This window comes from Salmo salar, chromosome ssa27, assembly GCF_905237065.1.
Source record: "Salmo salar chromosome ssa27, Ssal_v3.1, whole genome shotgun sequence".
In the NCBI taxonomy this organism is placed as follows: Eukaryota; Metazoa; Chordata; class Actinopteri; order Salmoniformes; family Salmonidae; genus Salmo; species Salmo salar.
In genome coordinates, this window is record NC_059468.1 from 22,584,748 (window position 1) to 22,611,890 (window position 27,143).

The 27,143-nt window shown below is 46.2% G+C and overlaps 1 protein-coding gene across 3 annotated transcripts in view; it reads left to right on the plus strand.

The window, feature by feature from the left end:
- Window positions 1-27,143, plus strand: part of LOC106588693 (adenylate cyclase type 2) — a 131,848-nt gene that overhangs the window by 23,474 nt on the left and 81,231 nt on the right. For all 3 annotated transcript variants that reach the window (XM_014177944.2, XM_045709582.1, XM_045709583.1), the window contains exons 3-4: window positions 14,298-14,459; window positions 26,414-26,563. In XM_014177944.2, the coding sequence (XP_014033419.1) occupies window positions 14,298-14,459; window positions 26,414-26,563 (312 nt within the window). The remainder of the gene's footprint in view (window positions 1-14,297; window positions 14,460-26,413; window positions 26,564-27,143) is intronic.

Genomic DNA, 27,143 nt, shown 5'->3' on the forward strand with positions numbered 1-27,143 from the left:
AGGAGACGACAGGACTAGAAAACCGATCCACAACGACCTGGATCGTGGTGTTGCCCTGTGACGGCGGAAGATCGGTCAGGAAGTCCACCGACAGGTGTGACCAAGGCCGCTGTGGAACGGGAAGGGGTTGTAATTTCTCTCTGGGCAGGTGCTTAGGAGCCTTGCACTGAGCGCACACCGAGCAGGAGGAAACATAAACCCTCACGTCCTTGGCCAAGGTGGGCCACCAGTACTTCCCACTAAGGCAACGCACCATCCGACCAATGCCAGGATGACCAGAGGAGGGTGACGTATGGGCCCAATAGATCAAACGGTCGTGGACAGCAGACGGAACGTACAGGCGCCCAGCTGGACACTGGGGGGGAGTGGGCTCTGTGCGTAACGCCTGCTCGATGTCCGCGTCCAGCTCCCACACCACCGGTGCCACCAGGCAAGAGGCCGGAAGTATGGGAGTGTGATCCATGGACCGCTCCTCTGTGTCATACATCTGGGACAGTGCGTCTGCCTTAGAGTTCTGGGAACCTAGTCTGTAGGATAGAGTGAAAACAAAACAGGTAAAGAACATAGCCCACCTTGCCTGGCGAGGGTTCAGTCTCCTCGCCGCCCGGATGTACTCCAGATTGTGGTGGTCAGTCCAGATGAGAAAAGGGTGTTTAGCCCCCTCAAGCCAATGTCTCCACGCCTTCAGAGCCTTGACAACAGCCAACAGCTCCCGGTCTCCCACATCATAGTTTTGCTCCGCCGGGCTGAGCTTCTTCGAAAAGAAAGCACAGGGGCGGAGCTTTGGTGGCGAGCCCTGTCCGCCTCAGCCGACCACTGCAGCCGCACCGGTCCCCCCTTCAGCAGTGAGGTAATGGGAGCTGCTACCTGACCAAAACCCCGGATAAACCTTCGGTAGTAGTTGGCAAACCCTAGAATCTGCTACACTTCCTTTACCATGGTGGGAGTCGGCCAATTACGCACGGCTGAAATGTGGTCACTCTCCATCTCCACCCCTGACTTGGAAATGCGGTACCCTAGGAAGGAGATGGATTGTTGGAAGAACAGACATTTCTCAGCCTTGACGTACAGGTCATGCTCCAACAGTCGACCAAGCACCCTGCGCACCAGGGACACATGCTCGGCGCATGTAGCGGAGTATATCAGAATGTTGTCGATATACACCACTACACCCTGCCCGTGCAGGTCCCGGAAAATCTCGTCAACAAAGGCCTGGAAGGCTGATAGAGCATTCATTAACCCGTACGGCATGACGAGGTATTCATAGTGCCCTGAGGTGGTACTAAATGCCGTCTTCCACTTCCACTGAGATCCAATTTTGTGAAGAAGCGCGCCCCGTGCATTGACTCCATCGCACTGACGATGAGAGGCAGCAGGTAGCTGTACCTCACAGTGATCTGATTTATACCTCAATAGTCAGTACATGGGCGCAGACCCCCATCCTTCTTCTTCACAAAAAATAAACTCGAGGAGGCCTGTGAAGTGGAGGGCCGAATGTATCCCTGCCCCAGGGATTCGGAGACATATGTTTCCATAGCCACAGTCTCCTCCTGTGACAGAGGATACATGTGACTCCTGGGAAGTGCTGCGTCTACCAGGAGATTTATCGCACAATCCCCCTGTCAATGAGGTGGTAATTTAGTCGCCCTCTTCTTACAGAAGGCAAGAGCCAAATTGGCATATTCTGAGGGGATGCGCACGGTGGAGACCTGGTCTGGACTTTCCACCGTAGTCGCACCGATGGAAACCCCCACACACCTCCCTGAGCACTCTCGTGACCCCCCATTGAGAGCCCTCTGTTGCCACGAAATAGTGGGGTCATGACAGGCCAACCAGGGTAAGCCCATCACCACGGGAAACGCAGGAGAATCAATAAGGAAGAGACTGATTCTCTCCTTATGACCCTCCTGCGTAACCATGTCTAGTGGAGTGGTGGCCTCCCTAATCAACCCTGACCCTAATGGTCGACTATCTAGGGCATGTACAGGGAAGGGCATATCCACAGGAACAAAGGGGATCCCTAAACTATGGGCAAATGAACGGTCAATAAAATTCCCAGCTGTGCCTGAATCTACTAGCGCCTTATGCTGGGAATGCGGGGAAAACTCAGGAAATGAAATAAACACATACATGTGAGCAACAGGGAGCTTTGGGTGAGCCTGGTGCCGACTCACCTGGGGTGACATGATAGTGCCCTGCCTGCTGCCTCGACTCCCTGAGGAACCCCCCCAGCACCGACCAGCAGTGTGCCCTCTGCGGCCCCAGATGGTGCAGGGAATGGCCCCTCCTCTGGTCACCCTAAGTGCAGCACCTCCCAGCTCCATGGACGTCGGAGCGGAGGTGCTGGGGGATGGAACTGACAGGCCCCGATCCGGACGTCCGCGGGCAGTCTGCAGGTTGTCCAGCCGGATGGACAGGTCCACCAGCTGGTCCAATGTTAGGGTGGTGTCTAGTCAGGCCAACTCCCGACGGACGTCCTCGCGCAGACTGCACCAGTAGTAATCGATCAGGGCCCTGTTGTTCCATCCCGCGCTGGCGGCCAGGCTCCGGAAGTCCAAGGCAAAATCCTGCGTGCTCCTCGTCCCCTGCCTCAGGTGGAACAGACTTTCAACTCTGCGTAATGGTCCAACGCCGCGTCTCCCTCACTCCCTACGGCGTTGGCCAACTCCAGGGCTTTGCCTGAGAGGCAGGAGATGAGGGCAGACACGCTCTCACGCCCGTTTCTACTCCAGCTGGAGCTCTACCTGGCGACTGTCCACCCGGCCACAGAAACCCCAAGATTTTTTTGTGGGGGGGGCATGAGGGGTGGTTGCCCGATCCAAGGAGAGTGCCAGAGCCTGCCTGGGAGTCGATGAAACAGTGTGAGGAAGGATACCGGAGAGAGGGCTTAGCTAGGAGTATGCGGCAACGGAGGCGTTTGGAGGAGCGTGTCATCAGTCCGGTGAAATCTGTGCTGGCTCCACGCACCAGGCCTCCAGTGCGCCTCCCCCGTCCGGTACGCCCTGTGCCAGATTCCCACACTCGTCCTGAAGGGCCAGAGACTGTCAGGGAGGCAATGGATAAGAGGAGAAAGAGAGGAGAGAGATGTTGGTCAGGTGTGTTCGGCACAACATTCGACCTGAAGATCCTGTCAGCAGTCTGGTGCGTCATGGGCCAGCTCCCCGCACCCTCCCGGAAGTGCGTGTCATCAGTCAGGTGACACCTGTGCCGGCTCCACACACCAGGCCTCCAGTGTGCCTCCCCAGTCTGGTACGTCCTTTGCCTGCTCCCTGCACTCGCCCTAAAGAGCGTGTCACCAGTCCGGTGCCACCTGTGCCGGCTCCACACACCAGGCCTCCAGTGCGCCTCCCCAGCCCGGTACGTCATGTGCCGGCTTCACGCACTAGGCCTCCAGTGCGCCTCTACAGCCTGGAACCTCCAGCGACGGTTTACAGTCCAGAGCTTCCAGCGACGGTTCACAGTCCAGAGCTTCCAATGACGGTCAATGGCCCGGAGCTTCCAGTGAAGGTCAACGGCCCGGAGCTTCCAGTGACGGTCAACGGCCCGGAGCTTCCAGTGACGGTCAACGGCCCGGAGCCTCCAGTGACGGTCAACGGTCCGGAGCCTCCAGTGATGGTCCACGGTCCGGAGCTTCTGGTGCCATGGCCGGAGCCTTCTTCTGCGCCGGTGCCCAGTCCAGGCACGGCGTCCAACCCAGCTCCATGGCCGGAGCCTTCCTCTGCGTCGGTGCCCAGTCCAGGCACGGCGCCCAGTCCAGCTCCATGGCAGGAGCCTTCCTCTGTGCCGGTGCCCAGTCCAGGCACGGTGTCCAGTCCCACTCCAAGGCCGGAGCCTTCCTCTGCGCCAGTGCCCGGTCCAGGCATGGCATCCAGTACCGCTCCAAGGCCGGAGCCTTCCTCTGCGCCGGTGCCCGGTCCAGGCATGGCATCCTGCACCGGAGCCACCACTGACACTAGTCACCCCCCTACCCCCCCAGTTGGTTTCAGGTTTTGCGGCCGGAGTCCGCACCTTTAGGGGGGGTACTGTCAAGGGCTCTCTATGGTGTAGTAGGTCAGGGCGTGACTAGGGGGTGTTCTAGTTCAATATTTCTATGTTGGTATTTTGTATGGTTTCCAATTAGAGGCAGCTGGTAATCGTTGCCTCTAATTGGGGATCATATTTAGGTAGCCATTTTTCCCACCTGTGTTTGTGGGATATTGTTTGTATTGGTGCTTGTGTCACCACGTAGTCACGTTGTGTTGCTTGTTTATTGTTTTGGTTTAAGAAGTTTCACTTTAAATAAATATGTGGAACTCAACAAACGCTACGCCTTGGTCCGTCTCTTATATCCGTGACATAGAAAGCCGTTGACGTCGACCGCCAAACGCCGCCCGAACAAGGAGAGGGACCGACTTCGGCGGAAGTCGTGACAGTTACTTGTCCCCTCTCCAATGTCAAAACTTGGAAGACAGGAGCTGGGATTATTAAGGGGATAGGGTGACATCACCCTAACTCTCATTTTATTAATACAATTATGCTAACATGATATTATCTTAGCTAATTTAAATAAGTACCGCCTTGTAACCAACTTCGGGGAAGGTGTGTTTGTGGAGGGGCGTGGTTTATATAGCTAGATAGCTACTCTACTGGTGCCAAAATTTGACTGTAGGGTGTCAGCAATTATAATAGAAAGTTTACACTATTCATCTATGGCAAAGATACTGTACTTATGTCTCCACTTTTATCTGTATCTGGTTACTGGCTTGCTAGGACTTCAGGCAGCATGGAACAAAGGGCGGGGAAAGGTCGCTCAAAACTCTGACGCAGTTGTCATGTCAACACATTCGTCAGTGCTGCTGTGAACCACATCACAAGAGACATGCAAAACGGGAGATGTATAAAGAAAATGCAATTTCAACGTTGTTTGAGTTGCTTTGTGTATCACCAAATTTGCTTGAGATTATTTTACTGGAACACTGCTCACTGCATTCAAGTTTCCTGGCATTGGCGCTCCAAACAGCTGTCAGTCAAGGCGAGCTCATGAATATATGCACCCAGCCCAGTCAGCATGTCTCTTCAAACTTTTTGGTAGTCAGCAATGAGAAAACATTTATTTTTCTATTTTTTTTCTTTAGCATTTCTATCCCCCCAAGTCTCACACTATATAAGCTGTTGGAAAAGTAGGCCATCGAACGTTTGACTATAGCAAATAAAGTGTATGAAAGAATTTGCAGAAATTATGTGCTAGCAGCAACTAAGCTTTTTGTTTTTGTTTTATGATTGGGTTGGAGGTCAGAGTTGTGGGTTGGTGGTAAGAATTGCATCTGTGTTGGAAAATAGCTGGGCTATATAGTGTCACTGTCAACCCCTCTCTCTACTCACTATCTCTCTATATCTCTCTTTCAACAACCTCTCTCTCCCTCTAGTAGTCAGTCTCTGTCATCTCTGTCTTTCCTTTTGTCCTCCTGAACCCTAATCCTGACCTTCTGTTGACTTCCTGTTCCACTTCCTACTTTCGGTCCCTGTCAGACACCACTGTTGGTTATTGTCCATGGTGCTGCGGGGAGTCAGGCTCACAGGTTGTGATGGGTTACGCTCTGAGCCATGAGCCCCCTATCTGTTTTGTTTCCTTCCTGTGTCCAGCTCCTCCTTTCCTGTTCTGATCCTGGTATATCAGTATTGCTATATCTATAACATGTGATATTTGTGCTGTTTTTAACAGCTCTGTGCTGCTAAAGGTTCACAATACCACTGTTGTATGATGAGTAGACTTGCCTAACATGCTGACTACACCGGCCACTCACATGCGTGAGTCCATGTGCGCTATCGCACACATGTTCATTTTGTCCATCCACACCAGATACGATCATCACACACAGGTTAAAAGATAAAAAACAACTGTGAAACAACTATATTCATTTGGGGGCATGTCAAACACATATGAAACATTCATGGACATTTAGCTAGCTTGTTATTGCTAGCTAATTTGTCCCTGGGAGATTAACATTGGGTTGTTATTTTACAAGTGGCGTGTATTCATGGATGCCAAGGGAAGCCAGGCTTCCCCAAATAAAAAAATAATATATATACACTACCCAAAAGTTTTAGAACACCTACTCATTCAACGGTTTTTCTTTATTTTTTACTATTTTCTACATTGTAGAATAATAGTGAAGACATCAAAACTATGAAATAACACATATAGAATCATGGAGTAAGCAAAAAAGTGTTCAAGAAATCATAATATATTTTATATTTGATATTCTTCAAATAGCCACCCTTTGCCTTGATGACAGCTTTACACACTCTTGGCATTCTCTCAACCAGCTTCACCTGGAATGCTTTTCCAGCAGTCTTGAAGGAGTTCCCACATATGCTGAGCACTTGTTGGCTGCTTTTCCTTCACTCTGCGGTCCGACTCATCCCAAACCATCTGAATTGGGTTGAGGTTGTGGGATTGTGGAGGCCGGGTCAGCTGATGCAGCACTCCATCACTCTCCTTCTTGGTCAAATAGCCCTTACACAACCTGTCAGTGTCCTGTTTAAAAACAAATGATAGTCTGCCTAAACCCATAGCAGATGGGAAGGCGTATCGCTACAAGGCACACCTGTTAATTGAAATTCATTCCAGGTAACTACCTCATGAAGCTGGTTGAGAGAATGCCAAGAGTGTGCAAAGCTGTCATCAAGGCAAAGGGTGGCTATTTGAAGAATCTCAAATATAACATATTTGTTTAACACTTTTTTGGTTACTACATGATTCCATATGTGTTATTTCATAGTTTTGATGTCTTCACTATTATTCTACCATGTAGAAAATAGTAAAAATAAAGAAAAACCCTTGAATGAGTAAGTGTTCTAAAACTTTTGACCGGTAGTGTGTATATATATATAATAATAATAATAATTTGTCTTTGGTCTCTGTGTTTTCATAATTTCCCGTCAATTTTCAAGTGGCTGAATCTCACCAGAAAAAGCATCCGAGCAAGGGAAACCTCTCTTTCTCAGTATGTGTAGCCCATGTAGCTGATGCTACCTGTACCAAAAGAGTATGACATGTTGCTGCCGTAGCATTTTATTGATTGATGCCAACAAGCATTTGAGCAGTTAAATTCCCCTCAAGGGGGGCCAATTTGTAAAAAGCGAAATGTCATTTTCAGAAAAACATGTCTGTTTCTGGTATGCTTGTGTTGATGTCCTGCTGTAGCTAGCTTGCTACATCGGCCCTTTTCAAAAATGGAAGGAGATGGGGACTTGGACCTGTGGTTTTGACTTAATTCTCTGTACAGGCCAATGATTATAACGGCGATTCTGATCTAACAATAAAATGTACTGAAACATGTCTTCCATCTATTGAAAAGTACAGAGGGATATTGGAAAACAATATCACAACCAGCCAATGGCCTTTCTGATGAATCAGATGCACTTCTAAGCATACTGGCAAATGTTGACCGCTGGCAACGAAGTAAAATGCCTGAAAAAAAAGTTGCCACTGTCATTCTCAACCGGTGTGTGACACTATCCCCAAAACATGAACAATTAGTCTGGGGTAGGCTGAAAGGAAAAGGGCCCTTTTCCATTGGCAGTCCTGTTATTGTAGAGCCCACAACGTACCGTGGAGCCCTGAGGAGTTTGTTAGTGTGTCGTACTGTATGCCCACTCTGAGGTGACAAATGGATCCCCATGAAGGTGGTTAATCTCCAAGATTGCCCGGTTACACTGAAGCACAATGCAAAACTGGCAGATGTACAGTATATTCCTGTATACCATTAGAAGACCTGGAGTTAAACAGCAGATGCTGTGGACAATGTTATGATAAACAAGATGTTTCATAGAAAATCATTGGAACCACAACTGAACAGACAGAAAAACGTACATATGCTGATGTGTTGAAAGAAATGAGTCTGACTGATGTTGACATTGCCTCCACAATGGATCTGACATCTGGATTTTACAATATTCCCATACAGGAAGAGGATCGTAAATACACAGTCATTACCACACCAGTTGGCCTTTTCGAATATAACAGAATGCCTCAGGGCCTCTGCAACAGCCCAGTTATGTTTGCCAGGATGATGATGTCAATCTTTGGAGACCAGAACTATCTCTCCCTTTTGTGCTATCTAGATGATTTACTAGTCTTTCTTAAAAGTGAACAAGAAGCACTTGAACAGTTGGAGCTGGTTTTCAGTAGACTCTCAAACAACAATTTGAAGCTTTCCCCAAATAAGTGGCACTTCCTTCGGCGTTTTGTGAAATTCTTGGGCCATGTGACATCTCAAAAATGGATCCAGACTTATGAGGGAAAAGTGACGGCCATCAGTGAGATGACATCCTCATGGAGATGGATGGGAAAACCCCTGGACTGAAGAGGGTCCAGTCATTTCTCGGAATGATGAACTATTACTCCCACTTTATCAAAGGGTTTTCAGAAATCGCTAAGCCACTGTACTGTTTAACAGCGGGACAGAAAACCAAACAAAAATATAAAAATGTCCAGACTCAGAGTAGGCCATCCCACAGGCTGACACCTGAAGTTAAAAGTTTTATCGCACCCAGACTTTAGTAAACCCTTCATACTTTTGTCTAATGCTTCAATTGACAACCTAGGCGTTGTTCTGAGCCAGATCCCAGAGGTTGAGTGTAAAAGTAGACCCATCGTGTTTGCTAGTAAATCCCTCAACAAATCCCAAGCAAGATATCCAGCCCATCGTCTAGAGTTTCTTGTGTGAAAAATGTTGTCACTGGCTAAAGGATGCCCAGTTTACTGTCCTGACAGATAATAACCCACTCACTCACATAGTGACAAAGCCTAAACTTGATGCCAGTGAGCAGAGGTTGGTGGCGAAGCTAGGTCCGTATGACTTTGATCTGAAATACATATCTGGGCCACAGAACATACTCTCCGACTTACTCAGCCGTGTACCGTTTGTCAGGGATGGTACCACTCAGCGCTCCGGCTGTCTGTGAATTACCAAGGCCCACCAGACAGTGGCATGACAGGGTCCAATCAAGGTGCACAGTCTGCTGAAGTCTCTGGTGATTAAGTGAAGGCACTCCTAGACAACAGCTTAGACCGACAGGGGATCATATCCATGTGCACTGTCCCTCTGATGCAGCTTTCCCAACATCCGCTCCCCACTTTTTCACTAGGAGATCTCAAAGAGAAGCAGCAAGCAGATGAGACATTGACTCGTGCTACCTATTATGTAGACAGAAAACAGAGACCATCACATCGTGAAAGAGAACATGAGACAGTGGATGTGCAGAAACCTTTGACACATTGGGAGAAGTTGGAACACAAGGATGGAATACCGTACAGGAAATCAAAGGACAAAATCGGAAAGAAGAGATATCAGTTCATTATACCTTTGTCCCCGAAGGCGGATGTGTTGAAGGGAACACATGATGATGCTGCACACCAAGGCCAAGCAAGAACCTTACACATCATCAAACAGAGGTTATTTTAGGTTGGTATGGATCAACAGTTGAAAGACTATGTCAGGAGACGTAGATGCTGTGTTGTGAGCAAGAAGACTTGAGGCAAGAGCTCCTCTTGAATCGATTAAGACAAGTGCATCACTAGAGTTGTTCTGCATCGATTTCTGGTTGGCTGAAGGAAAGGATGGATAGAGTATTGCAATTCTAGTAGTAATAGACAATTTTATCAAAGCAGCTCACTCCTTCCCTTGTACAAATCAGACAGCAAAACAAGTTTCCCAGAAACTGTGGAACAACTTTTTCTGTATTTACAGTTTTAAGCAACCAAAGGGCCAACTTTGAAAGCAAGCTGATATCAGAGCTAATGGACTTGGCAAGAATGAAGAAATCTCACACAACTCCATATCACCCAATGTGCAATGGGCATACAAAAATATTTAATCGTAGTTTGGGGAATATGATTCAAGCCTTGCCTCCACGGACGAAAGAGAAATGGCCTCAGATGATACAAACTCTCACGTTTGCATGTAACTCTACCATACATGAGACGACCGGGTTCGCCCCTTTTTACTTAATGTTTGGGCGGACCCCACAGCTACGGGTTCTGAGAGACATGACTGTTTTGGGTTACAGTGAATTTGTAGACTCCTTTCAAAGAGATCTTCAGGAGGCAGTGCGTGTCACACAGAAGTACACATCAAAGGCACAGACGAAGAAGGCAAGAGAATATGACAAGAAGGTGAGAGGGTCCACCCTGGAGGTTGGTGACAAAGTTCTGTTAGCCAACAAGAAGGAAAGGAGCAAACGGAAATTGGCAGATGTGTGGGAATCTACCATCTATGTCATCAGCTGAAGCAACCCAGATATGCACATCTACAGAGTAGTCAACACTTCCACAGACAAGAGCAAGGTTGTACACCGCAACTTCTTCCTGTGAACTTTGTTCCAATTGGAGAGCCTGAAGAGGATACAACTGTTCCCTCCATCCTTTCAGAAGAGAGTTTTACAGATGCCAGAACTATGAGACAAAACCCGCAAACCGGATGTGGATGTCGGCAGTGATGACCAGAGAACTGCAGTCTGGATCCTCCGCAGTCAAAGTCCAAAAGTATTCAATGAGGCTATGGATACCTCCGGGTCCTCGTTGATAGGACACGGGTGTAATGAATAAACTGAGTCAATAGGAGATGCTGAAAGTGAGCAGGAATCTAGAAGAAGTGATTCCGGTCACATGGAGCATTCCGTATTTCCGAGCAATAGTGACAGAGTCCCAGAAGAAGACCATTCCCACTCTGAGGATGATAGCTTGCAACCCTTTGCTGATGAGATAGAAACACTTTCCAAGAGCAGTATAAGGGTCAGTGACTTTGCCCCAAGTGATCATGTTCAAGCAAGCAAATTGCCCACCCGGAATTGTACCAGGTTCAGTAAAATTGGCCCAAGTGAGCAGGCCCAAATCAGCAGACTATCTGCTTAAAAGACAGTGTTAAGGACAAGTCCCACAATACAGTCGATTCACAAAGCTCTAAGAATCCTTTAGGGGAGGGTAGTGTGCCACGTACAGGGTACGGAATGGTTGTTAGACTAGTAAAGAGACTCGTTGAAGCCATGAAAATGCTTGTTAGAGCCTGACATGTCAGAGACCATAGCAACACTCTTAAATGTCCTATTCAAAGTCAAGGATATCCGTGATGGGGAGTATTAAGTTGGCTATGTGTATTCAGTGTTGAGTCCACGTGACACTTTAGATTACGGAAAGAAAGGGTAAAGGTGATGCGTAAAAGACACGTTATTACTTTGTACAATGTTTTCTATAGTCCTATGGCTAAGGTGTACTCTTCAGGTATTTCGATTGCGATCGGCAGGTCGATCTCCAAGGCATTCCTAGTCGATCACCAAACATTTCTGTAAAAAAACTATGATAAAGCCTTGCATTCCTATTTTTTTATTTGTTTAATTCTGCTTGAAGTAGGTGCACTTGATTCAGCAGCCATAGCGCCGGAAGGCAAATTGTTCCCATTTTGAATAATTGTATGTGTCTGAAGGTAGAACATTGGCTACCCGGCAGGCCCAGAGAGCGTATTGCCAACCTTAATACAATGGCAGCAAATATTCTTATGAATTCAGCAACACATAATGAAAGGAAATGTTATTAATATCACCCCTTTTCATGAAGTGAATGGTTTCACCCACTACTCTAACCGCGAACTGTGGCGTTCTTTGATATCTACATTGCACGCAGCGCGAGCGAGGTTGATGGAAACTCTACATTTTCACTTTGTCACACTCACCCCTGCAGAATTCCATCAACCCATACAGACCTTAAAGACATGGAATTCTGCAGGGGTGAGTGTGACAAAGTGAAAATGTAGAGTTTCCATCAACCTCGCTCGCGCTGCGTGCAATGTAGATATCAAAGAACGCCACAGTTCGCGGTTAGAGTAGTGGGTGAAACCATTCACTTCATGAAAAGGGGTGATATTAATAACATTTCCTTTCATTATGTGTTGCTGAATTCATAAGAATATTTGCTGCCATTGTATTAAGGTTGGCAATACGCTCTCTGGGCCTGCCGGGTAGCCGATGTTCTACCTTCAGACACATACAATTATTCAAAATGGGAACAATTTGCCTTCCGGCGCTATGGCTGCTGAATCAAGTGCACCTACTTCAAGCAGAATGAAACAAATAAAAAAATAGGAATGCAAGGCTTTAACATAGTTTTTTTACAGAAATGTTTGGTGATCGACTAGGAATGCCTTGGAGATCGACCTGCCGATCGCAATCGAAAGGTTGGTGACCACTGTTGGAGGCGAATAACCTCATAATATTTTAGACCTACGTTTAGGCTACATCAACAAAATAGTGTGGTGACTGACAGAACTTTCAGTTTATTAAGGCCAGGCACTACATAGTGTCCAGTGGTGGCATGCACAGCAGCAGGGAGCCAGGGAGACATGCAGTTAACCAAATCCCCTACTTTAATCTTGAAATATAACTGTGACTTTATTCTTAAAATGTTTACTTTATTCCCTAAATAAAATGTGGAGTTTATTGCTGCTTATTCTTAAAATGTTGCCACTTTATTGTCTAATCATTTTTTCTTTTTTAAAGTAATATTGTGCAAAAATATCAAATAAATCCAAGTACCACCACCTTTTGCAATTTATTTCCCTCTTTACTTGGCCCTAATACTACCCCATCGGTTTGTGTAGATTGTTGACAAAAAAAAGACAATGATGATGATTGAAACAATGATTGAATAACAGTTTTGGACGAGATAGGTCCCATTATGTCTGACGGTTTTGATTGAAGATCTGATAACATTCAGTGTCAAAAATATAAAAAAATAGAGAAAATCAGAAAGGGGGAACATACTTTTTCACGGCACTGTGTGTGTGTACATTTATTTTGCAATGCTCTCGCACACAATGTGGCCGGTGTAGTTTCTATGTAAGGCTTTAGCTCGGTAGGCTAATGCACACACTTGATCCATTAGTCATGATTCATGCAGTAGACCAAACTGAGTCACAGAAAAGTTTATGCTGATGCCTGGTGGAACAGAGAGCAGTGACAGAAGTGACTCCTTGTAACATTCTGTGACTTCCTCTCTCCCAGGTTGTCATCGTGTAACATGTTGTTAAGTTCTAATTTTTCAGAGTAAATAACTCACGGACACTGGAGAAGCTTAACCAAGTTTAATTATTTTCAAAGGGTCCTTACAGCTGTAATTCAGCCAAAAACATGTACTCACCATCACAAGTATATATACTCCACTTTAGACACCCCTCCTTCTCTCCAATCCTTACATCTTATGGTTAGACAGGAAGAGATAATAAACCATTATTTCTCCCTTCAGGGGATCTGACCTGACCTCCTGACGTCCTGACCTCAACCCCTCATTCGCCTAATCCACAGATGTCCTCTCCTATCACCTATCGCACTCCCGTGACTCTCTCCCATCCACCCAGCACATTCCACAGCCACTCTGTCTTTCTACAGATCTCAATCCTTTATATACTATGCGTCTGATCTATCATGTCTTTAATATCTCAATGTTCAAAGTTTACCCTGCATCCAACAATGCTAAATTGTCTCCATGTAATATTCAATGGGAGAATCTCAATTTGTTTTGCTCTCCTCCGTCCTCTCCTCCACTTTGAAACAGGTCAAAGGTAATTGAGGAGCAGAGGCGAGAAGAGGAAACATGGAAACAAATGCGCTTGTATGAAATGAGACCCTCCTTCTCCATCAGGCAAAGGATGTTTAAAGGGGTGGAATCCCACAATAAATGTGTAAAGTGATAAAAACTAATTTAGCAAGATATTTTAATGCTAAAAGGACAAGACGCGTATCATTTTTGAAAACGTGTGCATGCTTTTCTCCTTCGAGAAAACAACAGCTGATTCAAATAGGGTGTGGCGGATATAATGACAGTGGACACCGCGAGGATAATCTTGTGCATCCTCTGCCAAAGTAGATAATCAAGGAGGGGAGCAGACTCCTTTGTTTGCCTACTAAAGAATTGACACTCTGCTTGACCACTCAACCACTTGTCACTTTCTGGGTCATGGAGGAGAGGAGGACTGAGGAGTCGAGGAGAGGACAAACTTTTCCCCAATTGAGAATCTCCCTATGACTTCCTACTTTTTGTGATGTAACATGTTAAAGTGTCCCCCTGTAATATGCTGTATCTTCCTCTCTCTTAGGTCTCCTTCTTCCTGTTCATAGTGTTTGTGGTGTAACATGTTAAAGTGTCCCTCTGTAACATCCTACGTCATCCTCTCTCCCAGATCTCATTCTTCCTGTTCACACTGTTTGTGGTGTAACAAGTTAAAGTGTCCCCTTGTAATATCCTGTGTCTTCCTTTCTCCCAGGTCTCCTTCTTCCTGTTCATAGTGTTTGTGGTTTACACCATGCTGCCGTTCTCCATGAGAGGAGCAGTCATAGCCAGCATCATCACATGTTTATCACACACAATCACACTCAGTGTGTGTCTGGCGTCTACTGCAGAGGCCTTTGAACCACTGGTGTGGCAGGTAAGAGAACACACACACACACACACATTTGTTAAACACATACACACACGCACGGATGCAAAGTGATGGATGAGTACACACACACACACACACACACACACACACACACACACACACACACACACACACACACACACACACACACACACACACACACACACACAAACACCACACTCGTTCTGATCTGCTGTTTGAGCACCCAGGGGCGGACTTAATGATTTGGAGCCCCCAGGCATGGGATTTAAATTAAAGACATTTAACTGTAAAAATGTATTACCTTTTAATGTGTCATGAACACAACCAGCATGATGTTTTCATCTGATTGTCAAACAAATCACTTCAAAAAGTAGGCTACCTTCGCACATTCATCCAAAATCATTACAGCATCTGAACAGTGCACTGTGCAACCACTAACTCTCCTTCAATTCGCAAGTGGCTGAAACTATCTCACTGGAGGAAGCTTCCGAGAGAGCGAAACAGCGCCCCTCTGTCTTGACATATGTAGCCCATGTATCTGATGCTGTCTGGCCAAAAATAGTATGACATGCCAGCATCAGATACATGGGCTACACATACAGTACATGTCCACTGCCTCTGCCGTGACAACGATAGCAGTATTATCAGCAGCAATCTTTTTTTTACAAAAAAAAATGCATATTCTATCCCCCTAGAGTCTAAGGGCCCAGGACTGGGTTTCTACTAAGCTATTATATGAAATTGTTTTAAGATGGTCATACCAAGGATCATTTAGCTATTTGATTTAGAATTGTAGGACCCTTGTAGAAATCCCCACAAAATATATAAAAAAATATTTGATGAAACACTGAATTTTGCCTTACTGATATTTGCCCATAGAAACACATTGAATAACAAATTCACACATGGAAAAACAGATAGTCAAACATTTTATCAAAAGGAAGTCGTTTTTGATGTGTCTGTCCTATATCTGAGATATAAGAAAGCTCAGGATTATTATTATTATTTTTTACAGTGGAATTACCTGTATACCTTTTTTACATGGAAAAGCCCTATTAACTCCATACATTTTTCGGCCCATGTACCGGTTTACCTTCAGACGAGTCCCGTGACACTTGTGGGGGTCGTAGAGCAAAACAGAAAAACACCATCATGGGCGTGAGAGTCTCATCTTTCCATTCAAATTAGTATGTAGCCCAATCCACTCGGACGCTATAGGCGTTTTCTTGAGAAGACCGATTTTCGGGATATCTCCTGGTCTGACAAACACGCCATGGCTCGACCACCTTTCCCCTCAGATGGAATTGAGATGCAGACCATGCAAAAAAAGACATCTCTAGCTTGAACAGAAGGATTTTGATTGGGATTTAAAAATTATTATTATTATTTATTATGCCTCAAGGGGCACATGGGGGGGGGGGGCTCAAATAAAGAAATGATTGTATTTTTATTGATTTATTATATATGTATATTTGTGTATTTACTTTTTATGCCCAGCTCATGAGGCCCCTTGATGATGTGAGGCCTGAGGCAATTGCCTCTTCTGCCTAATGGTAAGTCAGTCTGAGCACCGGATGATGACTCATACCTTTACAGAGTGCCCTCGAACAGAGCTGGAATAACTGAGTGTGTGTGACTCATGGAGACCCATTCTATCCAGCACATTGGCATTTATTGAGATGACTCATGTACTGGAGGCAGCTCTGCAGATTGGTCTCTAGCTGGAACAGGCGTAAAGTCATAAAATCTGATTTTAAATCTATCCCTAACCTTAACCACACTGCTAACCCTAACCTTAAATTAAGACCAAAAAGCTCCTTTTTATGAGCCTATCAACTTTGCCTGGCCTACCTAGCGGAAACCACTCAGTTCTGACCCCAGGGCAAGACTCTTGACAAGAAACGTCAAACTGCTTCTATCCAGGGGCTCTCTCTCTCTCTCTCTCTCTCTCCCTCTCTCCCTGTCTCGCTCTTTTTTTCTCTCTCTCTCGCTCTCTCGCTCTCTCTCTTTCTCTCTCTCTCTTCTCTCTCTCTTTCTCTCTGTCTCCCTCTACTCTGTGTGTGTCCTCAGTACACTCTTCATTACCAGAGTAGAGCTCTCAGTCTAAATGAACTGTCCTATAAAGACTGACTGGGGCCGAGGCTAGAGGCTGAGCCTCTGTCCCAAATAGCATCCTATTCTCTGTTGGCCCTGGTCAAAAGTAATGCACAACATAGGGGATAGGCTGCCATCTGGGTTGCAGCCTCGGAATAAATGAACTGATCACAATAATCTGCACTACAGAAGCTAGCTAGGTCAGTGGAGCTACAGCAGGCCTTAGTGCGTCATTACGCCTGTACTGCTGGTCAATGCTAACAATATTAGTGCCTACACAGAAATAAAAGGCTAGGATGTTGCTCACAAAGTCTGTCACATACGTGTGCGTGCAGGTAGGCAGGCAAGTGCACATGCACACACAGGTACACACACACACACACACACAGCCACAACCAGTCTCAATCCCTCTCAGGTAAAGAAACGTGTATGTGTTTGTCTGTGCGTGTGTGCGTGCGTGTGTGTGAGCGTGTGACAGACTTTGAAGGGTGCATGTTTGTGTGCCTGCATACACACACACACACACACACACACACACACACACACACACACACACACACACACACACACACACACACACACTACACACACACACACCATGGTTTACTGGAAAAACCCTTTCGAGGTCTCTGTAAATAAACGTAAATGTAATAAACATACATATTGCCTGGTCTTCTAAAGACATGTGTCTATTTATTTACAGGGCTTTGATGAGCCTGATGTTGACCTAGTGGGGAACTAAATGAACAAGATGTGTGTACTGGGGCAGGTTTATAGGGCAATAATGTGTTATTGAGTTGTATAGATGGACATTGAGTGATTAGAATATAGGAGACTTCATCTGCACTGGCGTCAGACACTGACCTTATCTTTATGAGTCTCATCTTCGTGTGTGTTAGAGAGAGGGAGGAGATGAGAGAGAGAGATTTGTATTTCTCTTGATTGAGTCATTCACAGGTGACTCTTTCAGTATTCGATTCAAGTTTCCTATAGCATCTGTCTTCTTCTATTCCCCTGCTTTTTCACCAGCTGACCATTGTGAAGTTTTATCATGTCAGTATGAGGTCCAGTTTGGGGGTCTCTCTGATGTGTGATGCCACTGTGATTGCCAGAGGTGAGACCAAGTCACTAATATTCAAGTCATGAGCTAGTTTCAAGTCATAACGTCCGAGTATCAAGTTGACTCAGAAGTAGAACGTGTCAAATCTCGAGTCAAGTCCAAGTCGTGCATTCTAAGAGAAAGTTCAGTCAAGTCACAAGTTTCTTCAAGTCAAGTCTTAAGTCAAGTAAAAAAAATCTATACATGCAATGTCTCGTTCAACTACAAATTGTGACCTTGGGACTATAAGGTTCTGTCACGTCCTGACCATAGTAAGATGTTATTTTCTATGGTAGAGTAGGTCAGGGTGTGACAGGGGGTGTTTTTCTATGTTTTGTATTTCTATGTTCATGTTCTAGTTTTGGTATTTCTATGTTGGTTTTGTTTGGGATGATCTCCAATTAGAGGCAGCTGGTCCTCGTTGTCTCTAATTGGAGATCATACTTAAGTAGGGTTTTTTTTTCCACCTGGTGTTGTGGGATCTTGTTTTTGTATTGCTCCGTGAAGCCTGCAGAACGTGACGTTGGTGTTTCTTTGTTTGTTGTTTTTGTATAGTGTTCTGAGTATAATAATAAATATTTATCATGAGCACTCAACACGCTGCACCTTGGTCTACTCCTTACGACGATCGGCACAGAATATCCCACCACAAAAGGACCAAGCAGCGTGATCAGGAGTGGACCTGGGAGGACATTTTGAATGGCAAGGGATCCTGGACGTGGGAGGAGATCCAGGCTGGATGGGATCGCCTCCCATGGGAACAGGTGGCGGCAGCGAGAGCAGAACAGCAATGTTACGAGGAACGAGCACGGCAACGACGGAAGCACGAGAGGCACCCCCAAAAACAATATTTGGGGGGTGCACATGGGGAGTTTGGCAGAGTCAGGGTGGAGACCTGAGACAACTCCCTGTGCTTACCATGGGGAGCTAGTGAAGAAGCAAGCAACGTGTTATGCGGTGATGCGCACTGTGTCGCCAGTGCGCATTCACAGGCCGGTGCGATCTGTGCCCGCGCCCCGCATTCGCCGTGCTAGGTTGAGCATTCAGCCAGGAAGGGTGGTGCCGGCTCAGCGCTCCTGGTCTCCAGTTCGCCTTCTCAGTCCAGGATATCCTGCGCCGGCGCTACACACTGTGTCGCCAGTGCGCCTGCACAGCCCAGTTCGTCCCGTGCCCGCTCCCCGCACTTTCCGGGCTCAGCGCTCCTGGTCTCCAATTCACCTTCTCAGTCCAGGATATCCTGCGCCAGTTCTACGCACTGTGTCGCCAGTGCGCCTGCACAGCCCAGTTTGTCCTGTGCCCGCTCCCCGCACTTGCCGGGCTAAAGCAAGCATCCAGCCAGGACGGGTTGTGCCAGCCCTAAGCTCCGGACCTCCAGTGCGCCTCCACGGCCCAGTATACCCTGTGCCTGCTCTGCGCACCCGGCCTCCAGCAACGTTCCCTAGTCCAGAGCTCTCAGCGACGTTCCCCAGTCCAGAGCCTCCAGCGACATTCCCTAGTCCGGTGAGACCTGTTCCGGCTCCACGTACGAAGCCTCCAGTAATGATCCATGGCCCGGAGCCTGTAGGGATAATCCATGGCAAGAAGCCTGTAGGGATGATCCATAGCCCAGAGCCTGTAGAGATGATCCATGGCCCCGAGCCTCCAGTGATGATCCATGGCACAAAGCCTCCTGGGGTGATCCAAGGCGCGGCGCCTGCAGTGATGATCCATGTCATGGAGCCTGTAGCGACGGCCTGCAGCCCGGAACCTCCTGCGATGATCCACGGTCCGGTGGCACAGAACCAGATGGGTTCAGCGGGCGGAGCGGGGGTTACGCCCCGAACCAGAGCCGCATCCTCTGTTGGAGGATCCGCGGGATAAGGGTATGTGTACTGCACCAGAGCCGCCATAGACATTAGTTACCCTCCCTTTTGTTTTGGGGGGTGTACTGTCACGTCCTGACCATAGTAAGATGTTATTTTCTATGGTAGAGTAGGTCAGGGCGTGACAGGGGGTGTTTTTCTATGTTTTGTATTTCTATGATCATGTCCTAGTTTTGGTATTTCTATGTTGGTTTTGTTTGGGATGATCTCCAATTAGAGGCAGCTGGTCCTCGTTGTCTCTAATTGGAGATCATACTTAAGTAGGGTTTTTTTTCCACCTGGTGTTGTGGGATCTTGTTTTTGTATTGCTCCGTGAAGCCTGCAGAACGTGACGTTCGTGTTTCTTTGTTTGTTGTTTTTGTATAGTGTTCTGAGTATAATAAATATTTATGATGAGCACTCAACACGCTGCACCTTGGTCTACTCCTTACGATGATCGTCACAGGTTCTCTCTGACATTTTAGTCAGAAATGAGTTAGTCACATATAACAGATCTTTAGATGGTTCTTTATATGTCTGTGGAGATTTCTGAAAGTACATTTTATGTAAAAACTAGAAAGTTCTATCTGCATAAACCCATTTGAACTTGACGCTTCAAGCTTATATATGCAATCCAATCACAAGCCTGCACAAATACAGATGGACCAATCAGAAAACGTCTTTACCATTTCCCTCTAAGTATGGTCTAGCCAGCAATAATGGCCCGCAAGCAAAAAAACAACGTCAGAAATCTTCAAGTAAATTATGTTGTCACATCGTTTTTCAGTGATGACAAAAATTTGTCTGATGATCATAATACATTTCTTAATGTATTTGATGATGTGTTCTGACTAACTTGGTAAAATAGCATGTAAATCTTAGTGGGGCAAACACATTTTTCTGGGTGGATGCATGCCAGCAAAGCCACTACACAACACAGCACTAAGCATTACAAATGATTTGGGTGAGGCACATGGGCTACTAACAGATTACTACACAACATACACTTAGTATTACTTTCTTAGCTACAGTATACATATCTCCGTTGCGTATTAAATAATTTATGCAGCAGCATACAAGACATTTTTGGACTCACTTTGTTGTGCTGTGCTCACTTGAACAGGAAGGTGGCGCGGCGGTCCTTCTTGTGGGCTCCAGAAAGAGGCCCGAAATCCCGACTTAGAATTCACAGTTGGATGACCGTTAAAAATTATTTTCCGTATTTTCCCAGTCAGACCTAGTTTTATCCGAGTTCCCAGTTGTCTTGAACTCACTGAAGTCTGAGATTTTCCAGTTCTGAGTTTCCAGTTGTTTTTAACACGGCAGACGTCATGCTGGATTGATAGCATGGCCAATGTTTTCAAACTTTCCTAGCCCATGGCATTACCCCCTTTTTGTGATATCCAATTAGTAGTTACGATCTTGTCTCATCGCTCCAACTCCCCTACGGACTTGCCAAAATTTGAGAGCCAAGCCGCACTGCTTCTTGCTCGCTTAACCCGGAAGCCAGCCGCACCAATGTCTCAGAGGTAACACTGTCAAACTGACAACCGGAGTCAGCTTGCCGGTGTCCGGCCCACCACAAGGAGTCGCTAGAGCATGATGAGACAAGGGCATCCCGGACGGCTGAACCCTCCCCGAACCCGGACGATGCTGGGTCAATTGTCTAGCTTGCTAGCTAAGATTTTGAAAGTATGATGTTGACATGATCAGTCCAATCAAAGCTACGGTAGATATAACGTGATTTGATGTCATTTTATCTGTGGCCAATGACCTTGAGCCTTCTTGGATGGGCACTTCTAATGTAAGTTCACGTCAGCACCCAAGGGGCTTGAATTTTCTTGCTCTACCTGTAAATTTTGTGGCGACATAGTGTCCCCATGAGTGACAGAACACTGAGCCAATCACGGCGCAGCTAGAGAACATTACCAACCCCTACGCTCTGTGTTTTCCACAGGCTACCCCACCACCACCACCACAGAAAGCACTGAGCTAGGCTAAAGCACTGAGCTAGGCTAAAGCACTGAGCTAGGCTAAAGCACTGAGCTAGGCTGAAACACCTGCATTTTGGAGCTGCCCTACTTCAGAAAGCAAAAGAGACCATGTTTGTATGCGGCTATTACAGTTTTTTCCAACTGCTTACACACAAAATCTTTTCATGTCACACGAGTTTTGAAACCTCTCACTCAAAGTGCAAAACTACACACCAAATATCCAAAACCATAAGCTATTTCTCAGCCTTTGACTCAGTTGTCAATTGCATAAAACACTTTTTTCAAAACACTACACACAATTCTCTACCTAAAACACAAAAATCTAACAGGAAGTGACTTGCTTTCCTTTTCCAAACACAACCAATCAAAATGCTACACTTATTCACCAGGTCACACACACAATAGGACAGAGGGAAATTACCAATGTCCCTGGACAGCGTGGGGGTAATATAACTATGTGTGCTGCCATCACTCAAAACGGGGTCCTCCATCACAATGCCACACTTGGTCCGTACAACACCGGCCATATGCTCAATTTTCTGGATACAATTTACACAATGCTTGTCCCTGATCCAGATCAGGAGCCTGCTAGATTTGTGGTTTTATGGGACAATGTTAGTTTTCAATGGGCTGTTCTGGTCCAAAACTGGTTTGCCACCCATCCACAATTTGTAGTTTTGTACCTACCCCCATATTCACCTTTTCTAAATCCCATAGAGGAATTCTTCTCAGCCTGGCGCTGAAAAGTGTATGATCGCCAACCCTATGCCCGCATGCCGCTTCTCCAGGCAATGGAGGACGCATGTGGGGACATAGAGGTTGCCTCTGTCCAAGGTTGGATATGCCATGCTAGGAGATACTTCCCTCGATGTTTGGCAAGAGAAAACGTATCTTGTGATGTGGACGAAGTATTGTGGCCAGACCCAGCCCGGAGAAGAGATGAAGCGTAGCTTAGCACTGGTGACTGCCCCCCCCCCCACCAATTCCTGGACTGCCCCCCCTGGACCCCACACACACAATTGTGTTCTTTACTGTATTCTGAAGAATATACTTTTGGTTTACATATGTTTATGGTTTTGTTGTATGCTACTGTATACAACAGTAATGTTTGGCCTAATAAATATTTTCTGTTTCTACATTGCATTGGTGTTTACAGTGTACTTGTTACCCCTCTCAGCAGATTACTTTCACTGTAGAACATTGTATTGAAATGTAGATATAAGCCTATGAAAGACCAAAGAGCTTTAGATTTAGAACAGTGTTTACATGGTATATCCAAAAATGTACTATTATGAAAGCAGTGTTTGCCATTTGATGCAAATGCTTCATTCTGACATGTGTTTATGCCATTTTGAATGCAGCGTTACATTTTGAAGGAGATGTGAGGCATTTTGCATTTTGTGTGTGCAGTTTAGGGAATTGTGTGTAGAGTTTTGAAAAAAGGAGACACAGTTTTGAAAACATGTGTAAGCAGTTGGAAAAAATTGTAACTCAATGATTATTTATTTTTGACATTGTTTGCAAACGGATATGTGACATATATTAATGCCAAAATAACTTGCAAAACAGGAAAAAAAAAAAAAAACAGCCCTGAATGACACGTCGCCACTGGTCTTCTTACAAACTGAACATGTCTAACTCAGAAGAGTCAGCTGGAACCGTAAAGCTGAACCCAGATTGACATGTCAGAGCCAAAAGGTTCTATCTGAGATTGCACACCCCTACAAAATCTGATGTACAAATGTCTCAGGACTTTGATACTCTGTACTTTAGGTACCTTTAAGGTGAGGACCTTCGTGGGTTATGAAAGAAGAATTCACTACCAAAAAGTTCTGAAATCTGGGATGTGAAAGCTTTGATGCTAAATATCTCAGAACTACGCTTTGTGCAGATAGAACCTTATTGTCCCAAGGTCACAACATTTTTGTCTATTTATCGAGGCTACCAGAGAGCCCTTTCTATATTTTTTTTCTACAGAACATTTTCATTACATAATAATTACTTTTAAAAACAAATTCAAAATGCAAGCTTCATAAGTAAATTATACATTCCAAGCAATTTTGGCATACCAAAAGACCACTAAGCCCATGCTAGTAATTGTTGATTGACGCCCCATTGCTGGTGAGCTCGCAAAGTAAACAGTTAATATTCTTAATCAAGTTTTGGAACTGCATATTTATTTATGGAAACCTTCTCTCCCTACAATTTCACGGTGGCGCTGCACCCGATCCTATAGCTGCACATCAAATCATCACTCTATTCGCTTAACGCTTTGACCCGCGACCCCCTTAAAAGGAGCGTTTGAAAGCTTGAGACCACAGCGCCCGACATGCACGCGCGCACACAGCGAAAAGTGCGCACAGGATGAAATGAAAAAGCGCGCACAATCGATGCGCAAAGGTAGTCTGTCATTACAGCCATAAACGGTGATGCATTTAAAAAACGCAAGATACATAAATGAACTGCGTTTCACACCAGCATTTTGAGCTTAAAGTCATTCATGTTAGTAGTCAATGTCAACTAGGGATATCATGTCACCTTGGATCTTCTCTGGAGTCCAGACCAAGTAGGCTCATACGGCCTACCTCTATGCAACGGGGGTTGCAGGATCGGAAGGAAAGCATGATCTGTCTGTGGCCTTTTTCTTCCTCACAAATATCGTAATTAATTCGCCAGAAAATGTTACATCATCATCCCATAGCTACGTATTAAAGGTAGTGTGATGTTACAGATATCACAGAGGTACATCATTATAACCCACCCAAACTAGGCCTATCTGAAATATGATCAATGAAATCACCAGGCAACCTATTGTTCTGGCAAAGATGCGTCCAAAGCACGTTGCTAAACTGTATTTATATGGATAATATTAACATAGGTAGGCAGGATAATGTGTTAAACCGGAGATAATAAAACAAGCTCTTTCTTGTCACTAAACTGGATATGTGAACCCGCCTTTTTATTGGTTCTGAAAACAGATGTTTTTTTAAACAAAATGTGGTGCATTGACGTAGGCCTATGTTGGTAACCAGATCGAATAAACAAAGGGACTGTTGATTGACAGTTTTCTGGTCCAATCAGAGGGCCGAGTGTGAGTTTCACTAGACGATGTTTTTGCAAGGAGAGGGGAGGGGAGGACTGGGAGAACGTGCTACACTGTCTCTGGATGCGTGGAGAGTAGCCTAATCCGCCTAGACTCTGTGCCACGAAATGAGTGCCAAAACGTTACAAAACATGGCCACATAATTTCAAGTAATCAGTCTCAAGTCAAAGTCAAGTCCCCTGCAAGTCGACGTCAAGTCACAAGTTATTGAATTTTCAATCAAGTCGAGTCTCAAGTCGTCAAATGTCAAGTCATGTGTCTCGAGTCCACATCTAAGGTGACTGCATGCACAGCGGATGCGATGGAATGCTATTGGAAATTGTTAGGTTGGTTGACTGGTAAAATATACCAGTCTGTGAATAATTTTTTTTCTTCTAGGAGGACTAATTGTATTCTATTCTCTTTTCTTCTCATCTCCTCTCCTGTCCCGTCCTCCCCTCCTCTACCCTATACCGTATACCCTGTCCCGTCCTCCCCTCCTCTACCCTATACCGTATACCCTGTCCCGTCCTCCCCTCCTCTACCCTATACCGTATACCCTGTCCCGTCCTCCCCTCCTCTACCCTATACCGTATACCCTGTCCCGTCCTCCCCTCCTCTACCCTATACCATATACCCTCTCCTGTCCCGTCCTCCTCTACCCTATACCATATACCCTCTCCTGTCCCGTCCTCCCCTCCTCTACCCTATACCATATACCCTGTCCTGTCCCGTCCTCCCCTCCTCTACCCTATACCATATACCCACTCCTGTCCCGTCCTCCCCTCTTCTACCCTATACCATATACCCTGTCCTGTCCCGTCCTCCCCTCCTCTACCCTATACCATATACCCTCTCCTGTCCCGTCCTCCCCTCCTCTACCCTATACCATATACCCTCTCCTGTCCCGTCCTCCCCTCCCCTCCTCTACCCTATACCATATACCCACTCCTGTCCCGTCCTCCCCTCCTCTACCATATACCATATACCCTGTCCCGTCCTCCCCTCCTCGACCCTATAACATATATCCTCTCCGGTCCGTCCTCCACTCCTCTACCCGATACCATATACCCTGTCCCGTCCTCCCCTCCTCTACCCTATACCATATACCCTGTCCCGTCCTCCCCTCCTCTACCCTATACCATAAACCCTCTCCTGTCCGTCCTCCCCTCCTCTACCCTATACCATATACCCTGTCCTGTCCCGTCCTCCCCTCCTCTACCCTATACCATATACCCTCTCCTGTCCGTCCTCCCCTCCTCTACCCTATACCATAAACCCTCTCCTGTCCGTCCTCCCCTCCTCTACCCTATACCATATACCCTCTCCTGTCCCGTCCTCCCCTCCTCTACCCTATACCATATACCCTCTCCTGTCCCGTCCTCCCCTCCTCTACCCTATACCATATACCCTCTCCTGTCCCGTCCTCCCCTCCTCTACCCTATACCATATACCCTCTCCTGTCCGTCCTCCCCTCCCCTCCTCTACCCTATACCATATACCCTCTCCTGTCCTGTCCTCCCCTCCTCTACCCTATACCATATACCCTCTCCTGTCCCGTCCTCCCCTCCCCTCCTCTACCCTATACCATATACCCACTCCTGTCCCGTCCTCCCCTCCTCTACCCTATACCATATACCCTGTCCCGTCCTCCCCTCCTCTACCCTATACCATATATCCTCTCCTGTCCGTCCTCCCCTCCTCTACCCTATACCATATACCCTGTTCCGTCCTCCCCTCCTCTACCCTATACCATATATCCTCTCCTGTCCCGTCCTCCCCTCTTCTACCCTATACCATATACCCTGTCCTGTCCCGTCCTCCCCTCCTCTACCCTATACCATATACCCTCTCCTCTCCTCTATCAGATCCTGGCTAACATCATTATCTTTACGTGTGGTAACCTGGCTGGAGCGTACCATAAGCACCTGATGAACCTGGCCCTCAGACAGACCTACCAGGACACCTGCAACTGCATCAAGTCCCCCATCAAACTGGAGTTTGAGAAACACCAGCAGGTAGGCCTGCTAGACACAGACAGTATAGACACTCTTAGAAAAACAGATGCTATCTACAACCTAAAAGGGTTATTCGGCTGTCCCCATAGGAGAACCCTTTGAAGAACCCTGTTTGATTCCAGTTAGAAACCTTTTGGTTCCAAGTAGCACCGTTTTGGGTTCCATGTAGAACTCTTTCCACAGAGGGTACTACATGTAACCAAAAAGGGTTCCAGCGTATAAAGCATATTAAGTATTGTGTGTGTGTGTGTCTGTGTTGGTGTGTGTGTGTGTGTGTGTGTGTGTGTGTGTGTGTGTGTGTGTGTGTGTGTGTGTGTGTGTGTGTGTGTGTGTGTGTGTGTGTGTGTGTGTGTGTGTGTGTGTGTGTGTGTGTGTGTGTGTGTGTGTGTGTGTGTGTGTGTGTATGGGCACCTTAGGGGATGTAGAAGGTATAGAGGGCCATTATATCCTTCACAAACCACAGGCTAATTTTCCTAAAACACAGAGGCAAATTAACACACTTACACACATACACTTGTATGCACGTACAAACACACACACACACACACACACACACACACACATACATACACACACATAC